This window comes from Mycotypha africana (assembly GCF_025528875.1).
Source record: "Mycotypha africana strain NRRL 2978 chromosome Unknown BDF20scaffold_11, whole genome shotgun sequence".
Lineage (NCBI taxonomy): Eukaryota > Fungi > Mucoromycota > Mucoromycetes > Mucorales > Mycotyphaceae > Mycotypha > Mycotypha africana.
In genome coordinates this window covers 683,307-701,327 of record NW_026515735.1, presented here as the reverse complement: position 1 = coordinate 701,327, position 18,021 = coordinate 683,307, and the positions used below count along the sequence as shown (strand labels likewise).

The window sequence follows — 18,021 nt, the reverse complement described above, 5'->3', positions numbered from 1 at the left end:
TTTTTTTTTTTTTTTTTTTTTTTTTTTTGTTTATATTCAAAACTAATAGATAGACCAATGAGTCGTATCACATCAACCCACTTCAGCTCCTGGGTTTTCTTTTAATCCATCATTGATATTCCAATTGAAGAGCTGATGGGCACGTTTATTTACTCCTTCCGTTCTCAAATCAGAAAAACACGCGTTTTTTCCTGAAGTATACTGATTGAGCGTTAATCTTTAATCTCATATGCAGAATAGTAACGCCGACCTACAGACAACTTAATTGATATTAAATGTTGCGGTCACGACATTCTCTTATTAGTATTGGAGCTTTTATTTCACTTGTTCAATTTATAGGTGCCCGTTAAACACGAGCTAACCGTACGGTGAATCATAAATCAAGGTTGTAACATAGAGTAAACCACGAGTTATTGCAATTAGTTTTGCAAGGCTTCAAATTTCTAACTTTATCATTCTTAGTGAGCTACCCTTAGAGTGTCCATAATTTGTCCAGCCTCTTTTTTATTTTTAATCGTCGTCCAAAACAGAGGATGCTTCGGGATCAAAATACTCTGGAATATTATCGATATGATCAGATAATTCACATACATGATGTAAGCAATTTATAGGATACGCCAGGTCCATGTGAAAAGATAAGTTCGCCAGAATATAGTCATCCACCGTCATAGCATCCATTGCATAATAGAGTTCTAGTATGCAGTAACTACATATAACACTTGAAACAGCGATAGGTAAAAGGATTTGCATAGGATTCAATTGATAAACTTCTCTTAATCCTAGAGAGCTTATACATACTAATGCGGTGGAACAAAAACTACAGATATGGAATTGCACGCCGATTTAAGAATACTTTTGATCGTTTCTTCACGTTTGTCCATAAAATAGTAAAGACTCTCTCCTCCATCTGCCTCACCCACTGCCGCTCGCGTCCCCAGTATAACTAACTTACAATGGCTTTGTTCCAGTGAATTTGTACCTTTTTTGGAACGTATACAAGATGATACTAAGAATTCCGAAAGATGTCATTAGAAAGACAATCAAACCATATGCATGGAAAGTCTTTGACACTTTTTTTTCGATCATACAATTCAGCCGTTGTAGTTAGTATATCAATATCCAATTCTTCATCTTTTTATGCTTGGAAAAGTACCTATATCTGAGAGGATGAATGACACAGAAAGCGAATAGATCGCTAGCGCAACGCCTCTGCTAATGAATGACAATTGGTAATATTGCGTCCATAAATGCCAAGCGGAAATGATGGATATCAGAGCAGCCGGAAACAATAACACCCACCAAATATAACGACTAGTATAGATTTTATTCAGACAATGTTAGATCAGGAAAAGAACTATACAAAGCTCTTCCAGTTGGACACATATGGTTTGATGAAAAATTGTGAATGAACCTTTGTTGGTGCCAATAGGAGGAGTTGGTGAGAGTGATTGTTAACAGTGTGACAAATAAAAGTTGGGATAATGTTATCGTGCAGACTTTTCTGACAAAGTCTAATAGTAAAGAGAATGGGTCGAAAATACAGATCGTTTTTTTTTTCTTTTTTATTCAATTCGGTCTGGTTTTTTTTTTGAAAATGAAAAATATCTATCAGACGTTACTCATTTGAGATGTTACTGAGCTTCTAGAGACCAACGTTCCAAACAGATCAAAGTCCTCTCCAGAACCCATTCTTTCAAGCCGTCGCTGTGATGGTGATATTGTCGTCGTGCCGTAGAAAGGGGCGTCAGGAATTGTAACCGTAATATTTGTTGGGAGACCCATTTGTTGAACATCGCTGATATTCATGTTGAAATCGCGGATCAATAAAGGGAAATGTGAGGTATTAAAATGTTAAAAGTTTATTAAATAAAAGAAAATACATAGAAGAAAGAAAAAGAAAAAAAAAAGCAAAGCAAAAAGTCTAAAATGCTTTGTAAATGTGTTTCCATGTGCCCCAGAGTTGCACGACATCACATTAAGAATTGCCCCTTAATTGTTGCAGCAAGGACACACGAGAATATTAGAAAACTATGCCATTTGGCTTCTGACATTTTCGTAACGGCTATAAGGATATTGAAGATGGTTAGAAACAGTATCTGTTTGGTCACCCAAGACGTTATATACAGCGTTAACTAAGTTGCGAGGATCTTCAGGATGTCGATCAGCGCTAAGTTCCCAAAACATAGCGCCACCCAAGTTGTTTTGCTTAATATAGTTACACTTTGCGCTGATAACCTCAGGTGTATCGTAAGTAATGAATTCACGAAGATTGGGATCATAAGACCAGGAAGCTAACTTTTCCATATCAGTATATTCGGTAGCACCAGGCTTAGGTAAACAGTTGTAATCAAAGAGACCAGCTTCCCAGGTACCTTGAGGAACGCCTTGATAAGCACATTGAGGACCGTCTGTATTAGAAAAGCCACGGCCATACATGGGCAAACCTACAACCAATTTTTGTGAGGGAACACCAGCTGCTAAATAATCATTGACAGCTTGATTGGTGTTAAGAGGACAGTTATAGCAAGCAGCTTGATGGCCACAAACGTTATCCCAGGAACCAGCATAATCATAAGCCATCAAATAGAAAATATCGACGTATTGTTGCATTTCAGATAAACGAAGTTTTCTGTAATTATCAGGACCACAGGGAACAGCAACACTCAACAGGAAGCGAGGTTGATCTACTTGCTGGCATTGTTGTTGATAGGCATCCAAAGCAGCACGAGCTTCAGCCAATAACTGGACATAAGAAGCAGCTTCGTTGTCATCGTTAGGAAATTCCCAATCGATATCCAGACCATCTAAACCAACATCGGCAACCAATTTGACGGCGCTTTGAACAAAAGTTTGTCGCTTGGCAGGATCCGCAGCGATGGCAGCAAAGTTTGTAGACCAAGAAGCGCCACCAACACTGAGAGATATCTTCAGATGACGATACTTTTGCTTGAGTAAATAGAGTTGCTTAAAGTTACCATGAACGTTTTCGCCTTGGTCGGCCACATCATCTACGCCGTTGATAGCCAAATCTTTTTTTTTTTTTTTTCAGGTTGAGATCAATTAGTAACAGGGAATTAACGCAATGATTATCTTCATATATAACGACTTACCAGCAGGAAGAGGTTGTTCAACATCAGCCCATGCGTCCTATAAATACAAGTTGGTATGTACCGTTATTAACCAACTCTTCTATATAAAGATACCTACACATATATAACGTTTGAACAACTTACAGAGAGAACAACCTGACCATTTTCTTCAATTTTGGCGAAAGCGTACAAAATGTGCGTCAATTTCTCAGCTTGCAAAGCTAAATCAGTAACATTGTATTTTCTTTCATAGATTTTCCTAAGTTCATTGTTAACAAAAAAAAGTAACATTATAAGTATATCATATATACCACAATGAACTCAAATCATACGCCTATTAGCGCTAGAGCGTACCAGTTAGCGAAATAGCCAGCAATGATAGATCCATTGGTAGCAGGGCCGTTGAAAGGAATTTGATTATTATTGCTGTCAGCAGCAGGAGCAGGGTTGTCATTGGTAAATTGCTGTTCAGTTGCAGGAGCAGAAGCGCTCATAGGCTGCTGCTTGTTCTTGGAATGTGAGTTACCCATACTTTTTGTCTGCTGCACTTAACTGCACTGAAATGGGGAAAAGAAGTTGGAAAAAATGGATCATTCATCATCTCGTTCACGGTACTTTATAATTAAAAACAATTTAATCCCGCATTGGGAAAGCATTTAGACACAGCAAGACATATTTCTAAAGATAGTCCTCGAGAATAAGCTATCATTCTTAAAACCTACCAATGAAGTGAACATCATCTGTAAGTAAAGAGCCCACCTCGGTAGATTATGGCCAACACGCCACACACCCCTTTTTTCCTCCTTTCCTTACATTCACTGATTTGAGAATGTTTGGACAATAGCATCAAATAGTTCAACCGAACATAATAATTGTATTTTTATCAATCATAAGCTGGGATCACGCAGACCGGGTTATTGGTAGTTTTGAATTGTGAGGGAAGACTGTAATGTCTCCTTGATAAACGCCACCTTGCCCTACAATACCTAGCCAACTAAAATGCATAGCAATTGTTTGTTGAGCTCCTTTCTTTTAAAATTAAATTCCAGACAGCTACCACGGGCTTTACAGTGCTGGAAGCGCCCAATGGCGGACAACGAAAATTGATGGAGGTTTCCAATATCAGACAGATGATGCCTACAGAAAATGACATTTATGACAAGCTAAATTATCATAAACCACCATTGGCCTCGACAGCACTGTAAAATGAAAGAACGAAAAAAGGAAATTAAAAAAGCTACAAGTTATAAAGAAAGAGTATCTATATATATACTAGCGATTTATTACAAAAAAGAAGCGACCTTAATTTATACAAAGTCTACCCACTTTTTTCATTTTGGTTGGAAAAAAGAATAATAAATGGAAAGAATAATTACTTATAATAAAAGAAATAGTTAAATGATGAATACAGAGGCATCGAAAGTATGAGAGGTGAACAGAAAAAAAGAAAAGAAAAAGAAATAATACAATGTGAATCATACAATTTAGTCGACTTCTTCCATCTTGGAGACTTCAGCAGCTTCTTCAGCAGGAGCTTCAGAAACGGGTTCGTCAGCAGGGGCAACTTCATCATCATCAATGGAGAGACCGAGGGAGACCATACGGTTGATACGGGTAGCGAAAGAGCTAGGATCATCAAGACTGAAGCCAGAAGTCAACAAAGAGGTTTCATATAACAAGGTAACAAGGTCCTTAGCAGTACGATCATTGGCATCAGCAGTGATCTTTGCCTTGAGAGCCTTGATAATAGGGTGGTTGGGGTTGAGTTCGAGAGTCTTCTTAGAAGCCATGTAGCTGGACATGGAAGAATCACGAAGAGCTTGGGCCTTCATAATACGTTCCATGTTGGCAGACCAACCGAATTGACCGGTAGTCAAGACACAAGGGGAGTCAGTCAACATAGCAGAAAGAACAACCTTTTCGACCTTTTCACCGAGGATATCCTTAACAGACTTGCAAAGACCTTCGTATTCCTTTTGTTCTTCTTCACGAGCCTTCTTTTCTTCTTCGTCTTCTTCGAGTTCAAGACCGTCCTTGGTGATACAGACCAACTTCTTGTCTTCGTATTCCTTCAACTGAGTAACAGCATATTCATCAATAGGATCAGTCATCAAAAGAACTTCAATACCCTTCTTCTTGAAACCTTCAAGGAAAGGAGAGTTCTCAATGGCAGTACGAGATTCACCAGTGATATAATAGATGTTCTTTTGCTTTTCGGGCATACGAGTAATGTAATCCTTGAAGGAAGTCATTTCATCACCAGACTTGGTAGAGTAGTAACGCAACAAGTCAGCGAGCTTGCCACGGTTTTGGGTATCTTCGTGGATGCCGAGCTTGAGGTTCTTGCTGAAAGCTTCATAGAACTTGTCGAATTGTTCCTTGTCTTCAGCAATTTCTTGGAACATTTCGAGACACTTCTTGACAAGGTTCTTACGGATGACCTTCAAGATCTTGTTTTGTTGAAGCATTTCACGAGAAATGTTAAGAGGAAGATCTTCAGAATCAACAACACCCTTAACAAAACCGAGCCATTCAGGGATCAACTCTTCACAGTCATCCATGATGAAGACACGACGGACATAGAGTTTAATGTTGTTTCTCTTCTTCTTGGTTTCGAACATATCGAAAGGAGCACGCTTAGGAACGAAGAGGATAGCACGGAATTCAAGTTGACCTTCAACAGAGAAGTGCTTGACAGCCAATTGGTCTTCCCAATCGTTGGTAAGGGCTTTGTAGAATTCAGAATATTCTTCAGGCTTGACATCTTCGGGGTTACGAGTCCAAAGAGGCTTGGTCTTATTAAGCTCTTCGTTTTCAGTGACCTTTTCCTTGATGGTCTTCTTCTTTTGTTCCTTCTTTTCTTCTTCATCGGTGACTTCTTCAATCTTGGCACCTTCAGTGGTAGCTTCTTCAGCTTCATCGTCAGAAACTTCCTTTTCAACTTCCTTTTCAACAACCAATTGGATAGGATAAGAGATGAATTCAGAGTGCTTCTTAACGATATCCTTAATTCTCTTTTCTTCAAGGTATTCAAGCTAAACAATGACAAATTTTATATATCAGCAAACCTAGTTTTTCAATGCCGGTAACTCTAATATCCCCATACCCCTCCCTTATTTTTTCAATCCCGATTGCAAGTTTTAAAATCCTTACCTGATCTTCCTTCATGAAGAGACGCATTTCAGTACCGCGACCGAGAGAGGGGTTGACGGTATCACGGGTAATGGTGAAGGAACCACCAGCAGCAGATTCCCAAATATATTGTTCGTCATCGTTGTGCTTGGTAATGACTTGAACCTTATCAGCAACGAGGTAAGCAGAGTAGAAACCGACACCGAATTGACCAATCATGGAAATATCAGCACCAGAAGAAAGGGCTTCCATGAAAGCCTTGGTACCAGACTTGGCGATAGTACCCAAGTTGTTGACCAAATCAGCCTTGGTCATACCAATACCGCTATCACGGATAGACAAGATGTTGTTTTCCTTGTCAGGAGTGATACGGATGAAAAGATCCTTTTCAGAGTCGAGGACAGAAGGATCAGTCAAGGATTGGTAACGGACCTTATCCAAAGCATCGGAAGAGTTGGAGATCAATTCACGCAAGAAAATTTCCTATAATGATCGACAAGCGTAGAAAGAACAACATGTCCAAGTACGTATACGTCAGTCGCGTGTTGTTCAGCCCCATCACTTGATAGCTTTTCACTATATAAATTTACCTTGTTGGAGTAGAAGGTGTTGATGATCAAACTCATCAACTGAGAAATCTCAGCTTGGAAAGAAAAGGTCTCGGTTTCGGCAGACATTTCGTTAAAGAGGATACGAATGGTTTAGAAAAGAAAAGAAAAACAAAAAAAAATTCGTATGCTAAGGTCTTTATTTTCCTGTGTTTTTATATCAAAATTTTATTTTAGGGAAAAAAAAAGAAGGGGATTTGATTTTGAAAGTCACACAAAACCTTCTAGCATTTTCGAAATAATGAGGATTCGAATAGGAAACTTGGGTTGACAGTTGGCGACGTATGATCGTAGGAGTCAGTGCTAGCAAACTATAGCCGAAAATATGGTCCAAAGATAATGAAGATGCCCTCAATAACTGGGCATGGTGGTATTGTGGTGTCATGTCCATTTCAATTCAGATCTGGCAAGAGTCTTCTTTACTGGGGGTAAATTTGACTCAGAAACTCATCAGCATATGGGTTATGTAAAACAAACCCTCGTTATGGATACATTCCCTTGGCACATATTTTCAAACAATAACACGACTCACTCATTGTCCGCGCCATATAATAGCAAGGCTTGTTGGTTATATTCGATATGTAGCTGGGTTAAGTAGACGCAGGTTAAGTGCTGCTGCTTACTTTAGTAGTACATACCATGTGTATGAATTTATTCGCGTTTTCTTATTAAAGTTGAAGCATTTTAAGCATGTTAAGAAAGTATTCGGCCCCGAATAACAAGCTAAGTAAGCGAGGATTACCAACTATAGAGAGGAAATCAATCATCATTGCATCGGTTACTCCATGATGCTGTGGTAGAAGCGGGCAGTCGAGGAGGCAGGGCTGGCTTTTATGAAACATCAGGAACCGTTAAAATTGTCAACAGTAACGCGCACAGGAGTAGGAGTTGGGCGAGGTCAATTATAACCCATTAGATATCATTGGTTATGCAAGAGAGAAATGACTAGGTTGAGTTGTTTGTTCTTGGAAGAATAGCATGATATTATCATGGTCAAGGCAAGAAAACTAACATCGAAGTAGATAAAGTCTAATAGTAACTTAAAAAGGATTATGTCTAAGTTTATTTACTGAAGTTCCTGTCTTTTATAAATGTCGGATAAATTAAGTCTTTTTTAAATTATAAGGCAACATCGTTGTGATCTTGCTTGCCTACTGAAATAGTTCGGATGTATTGTTAAAATAGATGACACCTGGAGCATTCTCTTTAGTTTCTGCATTAATGCTGCCATTGCAAGGATGTAGTAGTCCTTCAACAAAAGTCTCCCTAACAAAACAATCTAGTACGTCGGGTATAGTGAGCGTGTAATCGCGCCAAAAGCTTGCACCTGGTGCTTCACCATGTCTTCCAATGGCATGTAATACAAAATCGGGAGATCTGTGTGTGTGACTTTTTCGGACAGAAAAGTGAGTACGAACGGGTTTTATGGGTTCTTTTCCTTATTCTTTTTCATCAAAATGGCCCATTGTCATCTTACCCAAAAATTTGACCCAAGCCGTATTTGTGTTTTTCAATCAATTCTAGTACATTTTTATCTTTAACCTTCAGAATTGAATCCGCTTCATACGCCAGTTTCTCTTGAAAGAAAACCTGAACCCTTCTATCGAATTGCATATGGGTTGTATCTTTGCAGGGGACTCTCTGGTTTTTAACAATTTTGACATGGCTAGGCACATTGTAATAAGCAGACAGGATTCGTTGCAGGTTTCCCGTTGCTTGAAGAATCATTCGCTCCACTGGAGAAAATGTATCTGGTAATTTGAGATACACGTTTTTTGAAGACACTTTTCATATAAATTTTGATGACAGAAAGGGGGGGGGAGGGACGTAAATGAATCTAATAGGCACACTTTCAAAACTGTATTGATGCATTCATACATTCTTCCGTGAATTGGAAAGGGATTCTTCGATAATTTTCCGTATTTTCCACGTCCGGTAGCTTGAGCTCTTCCAAAATCATCATTGCTGGAAAGGACAAAACGAAAGTTTGATTGCTCAAAAAGTAAAAAGAAAGAAAATGTCATTTGTCAAGGCCTGCTCGCCGCATCGTCTTTTTTCTTTTTTTCTTCTTCGGATTGGCGGACCAAACAAAGCAATGGGAAGGGGAAGCAAAATATTACATACTGTTGAAGATATAGTACCCGACCTTGACGCATGTAAGGACAGGAAGAGATGTATGGTTTGAGCACATTTGCATGTTTAACAATAACAGCATGTCAGAAGAGTGAGCATTATACATGTACGCTTTCTCAACAAGCATTATCGGCCGTGGGAGACCAAACATTTGTAACCCAATTTTGGATAAAAAAACTGCTATGTTTACAACCTGTCAATTTAAGCAATGATATAATGAATTATGGAAGCTTCGCAATAACACGCTTAGTAAGTTATATGAGTTCTTCTTCATCTCTAGCAACTATACGAGCAAGGCATTGCTGTTGGAACTATACTTAAAGGGAAAAAAGAAAAGACCAGTTGAAGTTCTGTAACAATATCTGCACACGCTGGAAATTTTGCTACGGTTCATATCTACGGCAGCCAATTCTGTAGACTACCTTCCTTTCATTTCAAATTGTAGTAGATCATTTTGTTATTTCAAAAATATGAAAGCATAAGCTATTAAAATGATCAGGTTTTGATAACATGAAGTCCCGAAGACAGTCATAGTGAAACCAATAGAGTTCTTCAATTTTGCTTATATAGACAGAGAAACTCATATTAATGGCGAAAAACAAAAATGTACAATTTCTCTTTATTGTTACAAATCTCATGATTTTTTGCTATACTGTTATGCACAAATTTGCTTTATGAAATTGTTCAATTAGGAGGCTGGATTCTCTGGTAAAGATTGGTAAAGTATTCAAAGGACGCACTGGTATTATTGGTAAGCGGTGACGAATAGTTAAGACTGCCTGTATCATTATTGAGGTCCGATTGTAATCTTGCTACTGATTTGAAGGTTCTCGGTGCCCATAGTTCGTCAAGCAGTGCCATAGAATGGTTCATTAATACAGGTGTATTTTGCAACGTCAGTGCATCGCTGGCAGGCTGTATAGCTGGAGTCGGGAAACTCTCTAGACCAGGTGTAAGTTCGGCTTCTGCGGCTGCTTGAAAAGGAGAGGAGTTGGAGGCACTGGGTTGACTGGAAGAACTTGTGCTTGTGGAAAGGCTGCCTAAATATCCATTCAGTAGATAATTATTTTCATTATCGGCGGCATCCAGTAAATGGTATGCGTAACTTCCATTGCCGTGTTGAGGGGGGCCGTTTCCTAGCGGGGCTGTTGAGTCGATCAAGACAGGATCAATAAATCGAGCGTTATCGCCATAAAATGAGGCCAGATTGTGTGGCTGTAACTGTTGATGATCGAGTACGTTCATAGACACACTAGAGTAAGAGGGTGCAACGTAGCTACTTTGTTGTGATTGTGAGCTATTCATAAAACCCGCAACGGTAGCCATATCAACAGATGCTGAATAGTTGGCCGGATCACTACGACCTGTCACTGCAAATTGTTGGAGAATATTCAAGCTTGGGTTGTCAATTAGAAGTGAATCCATGTCTGGAGAGACAAACTGCGTATAATTCACTGCTTGTAGACCGTTTGGATTATCCTCTGATTTAAACAACGGCCAATCGTCACTCAAAGCAAATTCAGAATTTGCTGATTGTAAAATCTGATTCTTTCGTTCCAACACTTTTTTCGCCTTCCTAGCTTTGGGACGGAAAGTATAGTCTGGGTACCTAATAGAGATTTTTAAATATATGTATTAAGAATAACCTGAAACGTAACTCGAGCTTACATTTGCGCATGTTCTTTTTTGGCTTTATCAGCTTCTGTAATATACGTTGCTTTTTTATGAGGCTGTTCTTGAGCCCACCATTCAGCAATAATTTTTGATATTTTGCGATGATTAGCAGTAGGACAAAATCTTCTAATGAGTTCCTGCTTCTCCTTCCGGTATATCATAAAACAGTTGACAGGTCGGGGAATATGCTTAGGATCCACCTTCCTCGTGCGAGGTCCACGAATTCGACCTGGAGGTGTGCTCAAGCAAAGCCTATGAAGGTCAAGCACATCCTGTTGTTGCTTTTCAGTAAAGTGCTTACTTAATTCCATAACATCCAGTGTTAGAGGAATCTTTGACACCTTTTTCGTATTGGAGTTTTTCATGATACGAAATAACTATCAGTAAAAGGAAGGTGCGGTATAAGGAGTGTAAGTAAAATTCTTCTTGCGATCAAGTTTGAGGGAAAGGAATGAGCTCTATGTGGACCAAGTAATTTCAGAAAAACGAGAGTAGGAAAACTTTAGTTAAAAGATACAGATATGACATTTAGAAATTCTGTCAATATTTTATAACTTGGTTGTATTGAAAGCTTTTCCAAAATAGTTATGCCTCAATCAAAAGGGTAACAGTTGTTATAATTAGCTTCAGAAATCTTGACAATGAAATTATTATTGGATTAATTTCCATGGACATTGAAAGTATCATCATATGAAGAACAAAGAAAAGCCGTATTGAGCTTTAGACAATGTGACCCTCTTTGAGCACTTAAAAAAATAATGAGCACCTGCACGTAGCCTTCCATCCAAGAATTGCTTGATTTGTATTTGTCGAGATAAACAATAATAACTACATTGCTGATGCAGTTACGAAAATCTCAGCTTCATTTATCTATAATAGCTTTGAGAGGAGTAGTGAGAAGCTCTGGGAGAGTAGGAAACGCGCATAGCTTGTTGACATCAGTAACTAAATTTTTTACTATTATCTTCAATCGAAACAGCTACAAATAATAGGAAAAGGATATTATTTAAGTTATTTCGACTTATCTAAGCGTAATGCTCTAAACATGGAGGCACAAAACATAATTTTGATTCATAAAGTTAGCATGATTTTGTGCGGTTTTATTTCCCTTATTGCAAAGGGTATGCGTTACAGCAGCAACTTCCCTCAACTCTGAGTAGCAAAATTCTGACGTTTAAATTCAACTAAATACTTTGTCAATATTATGCCTACTTTACGCATCCAACTTCAATGGAAGCAAAGCACTAGAATATTTTTTCAATGTAAATCATGGTACAATTGCTTTAATAAAAAAATTAATTACATAAAAACGAAACAAAACAAAAACAAGACTATAATAAGACCAGTCTTGCCTCACAAGTTCAAATATTTCAAAAAGTATATGCAGGTTCACATTACTCTAAACACAAGTATATGGTTTCATAACTTAATCATCTCTTTATCCTGTCGATTTTCAAAATATTACTGATAGTTTATTCTTCAACTCGTATTGACGTTGCGAGGAACATAATTTTAAAAGGTATTCAAGCAGACTATTGAGAGTAATTTACTATAACAGAAGATGTGAATATCAGCAGTTGAGCGCTATCATAGTGTGGCTCATTCTTAATATAATCCTCGATAAAAGGCTGTTCATTGTTCTCATCTTCAATCAAGAGGTCCAAGAAGCCATGCGCAATGGTATCAGTAGATGCTTCAACAGATCAGAGCTGTTCCTGAAATAGAAAAGGGGAAAAGATTTTTGTCCGAACGAATTTTGAAGCTTCATGCGGAACGTCAAAAATCTGATATGTCCGGATGAACTTTAGCTCGAAAAAAAATCCAAGTCAAAACAGAAGTTGACAGAAGCAAAATTAGGGAACCTTCTCTTTGAACGAAATCGTATAAGCGAAATGGTAAATGCAATCAACATATTAATCCATCAATCCATCAATCCATCAATCCATTCATATTGTTTCGACATTGCATGTTAACACTCTATAAATAAATGCATACAACAGGTCAAGCGTACTAAGAAGGTCGGAATCACTGGTAAATACGGTACCCGTTATGGTGCTTCTCTTAGAAAGACCGTTAAGAAGATGGAAATCACTCAACATTCCACCTATACTTGTACTTTCTGTGGTAAGGACGCCGTTAAGCGTACTGCCGTTGGTATTTGGAAGTGTAAGGGTTGTAAGAAGGTCTTAGCTGGTGGTGCTTACTCTGTCTCGTAAGTTCGAAGATCTATCAAAACATGATGTTACTTTTCAGTAATTTAACTTTTCTAATCTCTGTTCGCTATTATTTTTCTCAGTACTGTTGCTGCTGCTACTGTCCGTTCCACCATCCGTCGTCTCCGTGAACTTGCTGAAATCTAAAGATTTTACACTCATAGCCGTAGATTCCGTTCTACATAATAAATCACAACCGACTTCACAGAAGCACAAAAAAAAAAAGAACATTAATACAAATATGGAGTCGATGTAATTTTATTTTTGATGATGAGATTATGCAGAATTATGTCAATAGCTTTTATGACGGAAGAATATGAATAGTTAAATCACTACGTACGATTACAAAAAGTAGGGAATGAGGGAAATGAGGTCTATAGATGGAAGATATTTTATTTATCTTAGCCATTATTTCAGTTTTACATTGTCTTCTTCGGGTAAGTATAATTAAGCGTCAGATCGGCCTACGATGCTATGTTTGTACATGATTACTTGAGAGTGGGTTTGGGTCTAGCTTTGGAGCCGGCAACCCTCTGTGAGACAACGTCTAGTAAATATGCTTCCGTGTCAGGAAAACCTGCCCACTTGCTCAATTCAGCTGCTTTTCCTATAATGGGAGTAGCGGTCGTTGGCGTGGTCAACAGTTCACATATTTCTGTATATCCATGATTGGCAGCATAGAGTAAAGGCAAATTGGCTGTGCTAACTGGATTAATAGCCATATAGCAAGGATTCGCTTTTCCTTCTTCCAACAAGTACCTCAGGATGTCTGTTTTTCTTTGTTGAACTGCTATATACACGGCTGTATCTTCTTGAGCATCCACAACATTCACTTCACAACCGCGCTCTAGTAGCTGCTTTATGATAGGTAGACGATTCCAAGTGATGGCATGATGAAGCATAGTTGTGAACCTAACTTTTTGGTTGATGTCAGCACCTCCATCCATGAGTGCAATAGCGATATCTGTAAATCCAAAATTAATAGAAACAGCCAACGGAGAGAACCCACGTGCATTCTGCTGATTGACCTTTGCGCCCTTCGATAACAAAAGAGGAATGGCCTCTTCGAAGTGATTTGACACTGCTAAATGGAGAAGTGTGTTGCCTGTAGCGTCAGTAACGGACATATCTGCACCAGCACCAAGTAAAAGCTCGACAGACTTTAATGAGTGACTAAAGATTGCCTTGAATATAGGGGGCTGACCCAAAGAATTTTTAATGTCAAGTAAAGCACCCTTTTCTATTAGCAACTCGACAGCATCATTTAAACCCTTTGAACAGGCTGCATGTAATACTGTCTCCTGCTCTGGTCCATTTAAGCAGTTGATGTCAACACCTGGTTGCATTAATAATGTACGTAATGCGTCCAGACTTTTATTAGCGACGACCAGGTATAGTAAGCTGTATCCTCCGGGATTAGTTATATTTGCACTGCTGTCTTTAGTGTTCATATATTGATTAAGGGCTTCCGTGTCAAGGCTGTCAAGAGTAATTGCATTCCAAATAGCGTTACCGTCAGTCATAGTGTCTATCGTAGTCATCTGTTCAAAAATTAGAGCAAAGAAGAGGTTTAGTCTCCTGACATAGGATCCTTTATCTGATTTATTCACTGAGTTATCAGTTCAGAATCGTAAGACTTAATGCCCATTAAGACTCAGCACCGACGTGCGTCGCGTTACTACTTCCGTAACAAAAAATAGATCCATCCCATCAATCAATTTATGAGTTACATGTATTGATGAATATAGAATCACAACAGTATTAGTGTAAAAGTTTGACCTTTAGCAGTGTAAATGACAGACGCTCTTTCTCTACTTTTTGTTGTAATCAGAACGTATTTTGATGTCGCGACCTTCGGAAATGCTAACAGAAACGGAATGTGCTCAAACCGATGCCGTTATCGTATCTTTAATTGACACTCAACAACTGTTTTAATTATCTAGAAAGGAACAGCGACTTCAAGTCTGAATCAGTTTGAATTTAGTATTAAAGCAAATATAAAGAAAGCCAATTATACCGAGTGTTGCTATTGAGAGGTTGAACAAAAGAACGATGCGAAGATTTTTCTTTTTCTTTCGGACGAAAGAAGAATATTAGAAAAGTCAAATAGCCTATGTGTACCTCAGTGCAATCGTGTACTGGGAAAAGATCAGTCGGTAGAACAAAAGTTATAACTTCAATCCAGTCCTGATCGTATGAGATACGCTCAGATAGGTCGATTTCTATATCATAAGTCCTGATGTCAAAGTTTACAAAGCATTCAAGCACTTTAGTAACCACTTGAATAGCTACTGTTATTAAGATCTATATTAATTTTCGCTGGATTTACTATAGAGCGACCTTTACAGTATCAAAAGGTAATGATATTATTCGGACTAATGAGATCAGTAATTTTTTTTTCGTTCAAAATAGCAGCACGTCTATTTGGCACATCAGTAAACATAGTTGCTGATGTATGAGAATAATATGGTATTAAAGAGGAAAGGGGCGATCTCTTCCACCTGTCAGAGGTACGCTTAATGTCAATTCCCTTCTTTTTCAAATAACTTCCATGATTCTGGAGTAAGATATGCAATAAGAATTATAGTTCGAGTCCAAACGATAATGTATTACACATGAGTATATCCTTCCAGCGAAAGAAATCATTCATAGAAACCAAGCTGCTATAATATTACCCTCAAAGGTGACATGATAATCACAATGCACGTTTCGACAATGGTTTTCTTTTTCTTTTTTTTTTCTTTCTTCCTTCACAGCTAAAAGTAAAATTTGTAAGAGTAGGATTGACATGTCCACTTGAAGGTAGAAATGATGTATTCTAGAACTTGAAATTTTCAAACTTTGGGTTTATTAAAAGTCTTTTTTCCTTTTTTGGAAATCAAAAAGTTGGAATATCATATAAAAGGTTTTGAAGGAGGGATAAGAAAAGTGTAAGGAAAACACAAACAATTTTTCATAAAAGTTAGAAAAAGGATATAGTATATAGACATACCAAAAAAAGAGAAAAGAGTATAGAATATATTAAATTACACAGCTAATACGCAAAAGAAGTTCTTTTATTGACCACCCATTTCCTTGGCGAGCTCTTCAGCACGCTTTTGAACATCGGAAATATCACCTTGCATGTAAAAAGCAGATTCAGGTAAGTTATCGTGCTTACCAGATAAGATTTCCTTGAAGGAGCGGATGGTGTCGGTCAACTTAACAAGACGGCCTTCATAACCAGTGAAGACTTGAGCGACAGCGAAAGGTTGCGATAAGAAACGTTGGATCTTACGAGCACGTTCGACGACCAATTTATCTTCTTCAGACAATTCATCCATACCCAAAATAGCAATGATATCCTGAAGAGATTTGTAGTTTTGCAAGATTTGTTGAACTTCAGTGGCAACCTTGTAATGTTCTTCACCGACGATACGAGGATCCAAAATACGAGACTTAGAATCAAGAGGATCGACAGCAGGGTAGATACCCAATTCAGCAATGGAACGAGACAAGACAGTGGTGGCATCCAAGTGAGCGAAAGTAGTAGCGGGGGCAGGATCGGTCAAATCATCAGCAGGGACGTAGACGGCTTGGACAGAGGTAATGGAACCATTCTTGGTAGTAGTAATACGTTCTTGCATACCACCCATATCAGTAGAAAGAGTGGGTTGGTAACCGACAGCGGAGGGAATACGACCCAAAAGAGCAGACACTTCAGAACCAGCTTGAGTGAAACGGAAAATGTTATCAATGAAAAGCAACACATCTTGACCTTCGTTATCACGGAAGTATTCAGCAATAGTCAAACCAGTTAAAGCAACACGGGCACGAGCTCCTGGGGGTTCGTTCATTTGACCGAAGACGAGAGCACACTTGGAGTCACCTTCCAATTGGATGACACCTGTTTCAATCATTTCGTGGTAAAGATCGTTACCTTCACGGGTACGTTCGCCGACACCACAGAAAATGGAGTAACCACCGTGTGCTTTGGCAATGTTGTTGATCAATTCTTGAATCAAGACGGTCTTACCGACACCAGCACCACCGAAAAGACCGATCTTACCACCACGAGCATAAGGAGCCAACAAATCGACAACCTTGATACCGGTTTCAAGAATCTCGGGAGTGGGCGATTGATCGACGAATTCGGGAGCTTCAGCGTGAATAGGGCGAGTAGCCTTAGCATTGATAGGACCACGTTCATCAATAGGCTCACCGATAACGTTGATAATACGACCGAGAACTTCCTTACCGACGGGAATGGTAATAGGTGCACCGGTATCGATGACCTTTTGTCCACGAACGAGACCTAGAAAATTGTCAAGGAAGATAATGTCGATATATTGTTCTCATGTATACTCTGCTAACATTTCATTTTCATAATATCTCTACCCACTAAACTAAAGCCACTCTCTCATGATTTGTATGTAATTGTCATCCTCGCTTACCTTCAGTACCATCCATAGCAATAGTACGGACGGTGTTTTCACCCAAATGTTGAGCAACTTCAAGGACGAGACGTCCACCAGAGTGGTCTTGAACTTCGAGAGCGTTCAAAATAGCGGGAAGATTTTCTTGATCGAATTGGACATCGACAACAGCACCAATGACGGAACTACAATTAAAGGCATGTGTTTTCAACAAAAGGTCATTAACAAAGCCGTCATTTTGCGTTGTGTCGAAAAAAATTGTTGAAGATATTATTTACCGAATTTGACCAGCGGTTTGCTTTTCAGTGGCGTAGTTACGAACTATGTGTACATGTGTTTAATGACATCGTCAATAAATAAGTTGTTTCAAGTTGATATTCTTCTCCAAACTATTTACCAGCCATGGAGGTTTGAACACCAAGTGCACGGTTGATCAAGCGGGCATTAGCCTTTTGCAAACGTAAGGCAGTTGCCGAAGTCTTTCCTAAAACACGAGTAAAATGCATTTTTCCTTTAGGTACAGGAATAAAAAAAAGAAAAGAGAAGGGTGGTTTGAAGAAAGAAGACTCTTTTCACAGAGTCGAAGTGAATATAAAAAACACGCCCCCCTGGGGAGCTGAGTTGGTGAAGCCAAAAAGCTGAATCTGGAATTATGCCCCGCATTCAACCCACAAAATCCAAATTTTCAACTTTTTCAGCGGTGACGTAAATTTTAGAGTGTATTGAATCAATCAGGAACGGATTATCATTTTTTAAC

General features: G+C 38.6%; 8 protein-coding genes across 8 annotated transcripts; 1 reads left to right on the top strand and 7 right to left on the bottom strand.

Moving 5' to 3' along the window:
* Positions 1 to 64: 64 nt before the first annotated feature.
* Positions 65 to 1,313, bottom strand: BDF20DRAFT_893354 (uncharacterized protein). The gene is made up of 3 exons (XM_053082346.1): positions 1,154 to 1,313; positions 953 to 1,070; positions 65 to 817 (listed from the first exon to the last, which is right to left on the bottom strand). The coding sequence occupies exons 2-3, from the start codon at positions 1,027 to 1,029 to the stop codon at positions 511 to 513; spliced, it is 384 nt and encodes a 127-aa protein (XP_052932349.1). The 5' UTR covers positions 1,030 to 1,070; positions 1,154 to 1,313; the 3' UTR covers positions 65 to 510.
* A 715-nt stretch (positions 1,314 to 2,028) lies between these two features.
* Positions 2,029 to 3,583, bottom strand: BDF20DRAFT_827379 (chitinase; the record flags this gene model as incomplete). The annotated part of the gene is made up of 4 exons (XM_053078160.1): positions 2,029 to 3,029; positions 3,111 to 3,147; positions 3,234 to 3,348; positions 3,444 to 3,583. The coding sequence occupies 4 exons, from the start codon at positions 3,581 to 3,583 to the stop codon at positions 2,029 to 2,031; spliced, it is 1,293 nt and encodes a 430-aa protein (XP_052932348.1).
* A 727-nt stretch (positions 3,584 to 4,310) lies between these two features.
* Positions 4,311 to 6,927, bottom strand: BDF20DRAFT_893347 (hsp83-like protein). Its single transcript, XM_053082345.1, has 3 exons — positions 6,812 to 6,927; positions 6,243 to 6,704; positions 4,311 to 6,124 (listed from the first exon to the last, which is right to left on the bottom strand). The coding sequence occupies exons 1-3, from the start codon at positions 6,896 to 6,898 to the stop codon at positions 4,574 to 4,576; spliced, it is 2,100 nt and encodes a 699-aa protein (XP_052932347.1). The 5' UTR covers positions 6,899 to 6,927; the 3' UTR covers positions 4,311 to 4,573.
* Positions 6,928 to 7,882: 955 nt separating this feature from the next.
* BDF20DRAFT_893344 (uncharacterized protein) lies at positions 7,883 to 8,826 on the bottom strand. Its single transcript, XM_053082344.1, has 3 exons — positions 8,708 to 8,826; positions 8,307 to 8,613; positions 7,883 to 8,218 (listed from the first exon to the last, which is right to left on the bottom strand). Exons 1-3 carry the CDS (start codon positions 8,790 to 8,792, stop codon positions 7,981 to 7,983), a joined length of 630 nt encoding a protein of 209 aa, XP_052932346.1. The 5' UTR covers positions 8,793 to 8,826; the 3' UTR covers positions 7,883 to 7,980.
* An 820-nt stretch (positions 8,827 to 9,646) lies between these two features.
* BDF20DRAFT_916510 (uncharacterized protein) lies at positions 9,647 to 11,001 on the bottom strand (the record flags this gene model as incomplete). Its single annotated transcript, XM_053084464.1, has 2 exons — positions 9,647 to 10,571; positions 10,631 to 11,001. 2 exons carry the CDS (start codon positions 10,999 to 11,001, stop codon positions 9,647 to 9,649), a joined length of 1,296 nt encoding a protein of 431 aa, XP_052932345.1.
* A 1,312-nt stretch (positions 11,002 to 12,313) lies between these two features.
* Positions 12,314 to 12,996, top strand: BDF20DRAFT_907884 (60S ribosomal protein L37a; the record flags this gene model as incomplete). Its single annotated transcript, XM_053083421.1, has 3 exons — positions 12,314 to 12,316; positions 12,637 to 12,848; positions 12,933 to 12,996. 3 exons carry the CDS (start codon positions 12,314 to 12,316, stop codon positions 12,994 to 12,996), a joined length of 279 nt encoding a protein of 92 aa, XP_052932344.1.
* Positions 12,997 to 13,337: 341 nt separating this feature from the next.
* Positions 13,338 to 15,539, bottom strand: BDF20DRAFT_990937 (ankyrin repeat-containing domain protein; the record flags this gene model as incomplete). The annotated part of the gene is made up of 4 exons (XM_053085333.1): positions 13,338 to 14,390; positions 14,971 to 15,085; positions 15,351 to 15,406; positions 15,525 to 15,539. 4 exons carry the CDS (start codon positions 15,537 to 15,539, stop codon positions 13,338 to 13,340), a joined length of 1,239 nt encoding a protein of 412 aa, XP_052932343.1.
* Positions 15,540 to 15,674: 135 nt separating this feature from the next.
* Positions 15,675 to 17,565, bottom strand: BDF20DRAFT_893337 (ATP synthase beta chain). The gene is made up of 2 exons (XM_053082343.1): positions 17,283 to 17,565; positions 15,675 to 17,143 (listed from the first exon to the last, which is right to left on the bottom strand). Exons 1-2 carry the CDS (start codon positions 17,296 to 17,298, stop codon positions 15,906 to 15,908), a joined length of 1,254 nt encoding a protein of 417 aa, XP_052932342.1. The 5' UTR covers positions 17,299 to 17,565; the 3' UTR covers positions 15,675 to 15,905.
* Between the last annotated feature and the right edge of the window lie 456 nt (positions 17,566 to 18,021).

Bases quoted from the DNA above. Each gene is read 5' to 3' on its own strand.
- BDF20DRAFT_893354 (XM_053082346.1), bottom strand. From the start codon at position 1,029: ATGACATCTTTCGGAATTCTTAGTATCATCTTGTATACGTTCCAAAAA. The intron at 818-952 runs GTAAGTTAGTTA...CCATATCTGTAG, and splicing joins TTCACTGGAACAAAGCCATT to TTTTTGTTCCACCGCATTAG.
- BDF20DRAFT_893347 (XM_053082345.1), bottom strand. From the start codon at position 6,898: ATGTCTGCCGAAACCGAGACCTTTTCTTTCCAAGCTGAGATTTCTCAG. The intron at 6,705-6,811 runs GTAAATTTATAT...CGATCATTATAG, and splicing joins ACACCTTCTACTCCAACAAG to GAAATTTTCTTGCGTGAATT. The intron at 6,125-6,242 runs GTAAGGATTTTA...GTCATTGTTTAG, and splicing joins TCTTCATGAAGGAAGATCAG to CTTGAATACCTTGAAGAAAA.
- BDF20DRAFT_893344 (XM_053082344.1), bottom strand. From the start codon at position 8,792: ATGATGATTTTGGAAGAGCTCAAGCTACCGGACGTGGAAAATACGGAA. The intron at 8,614-8,707 runs GTATGAATGCAT...TTATATGAAAAG, and splicing joins TTTCCAATTCACGGAAGAAT to TGTCTTCAAAAAACGTGTAT. The intron at 8,219-8,306 runs GTAAGATGACAA...TGTCCGAAAAAG, and splicing joins GGCTTGGGTCAAATTTTTGG to TCACACACACAGATCTCCCG.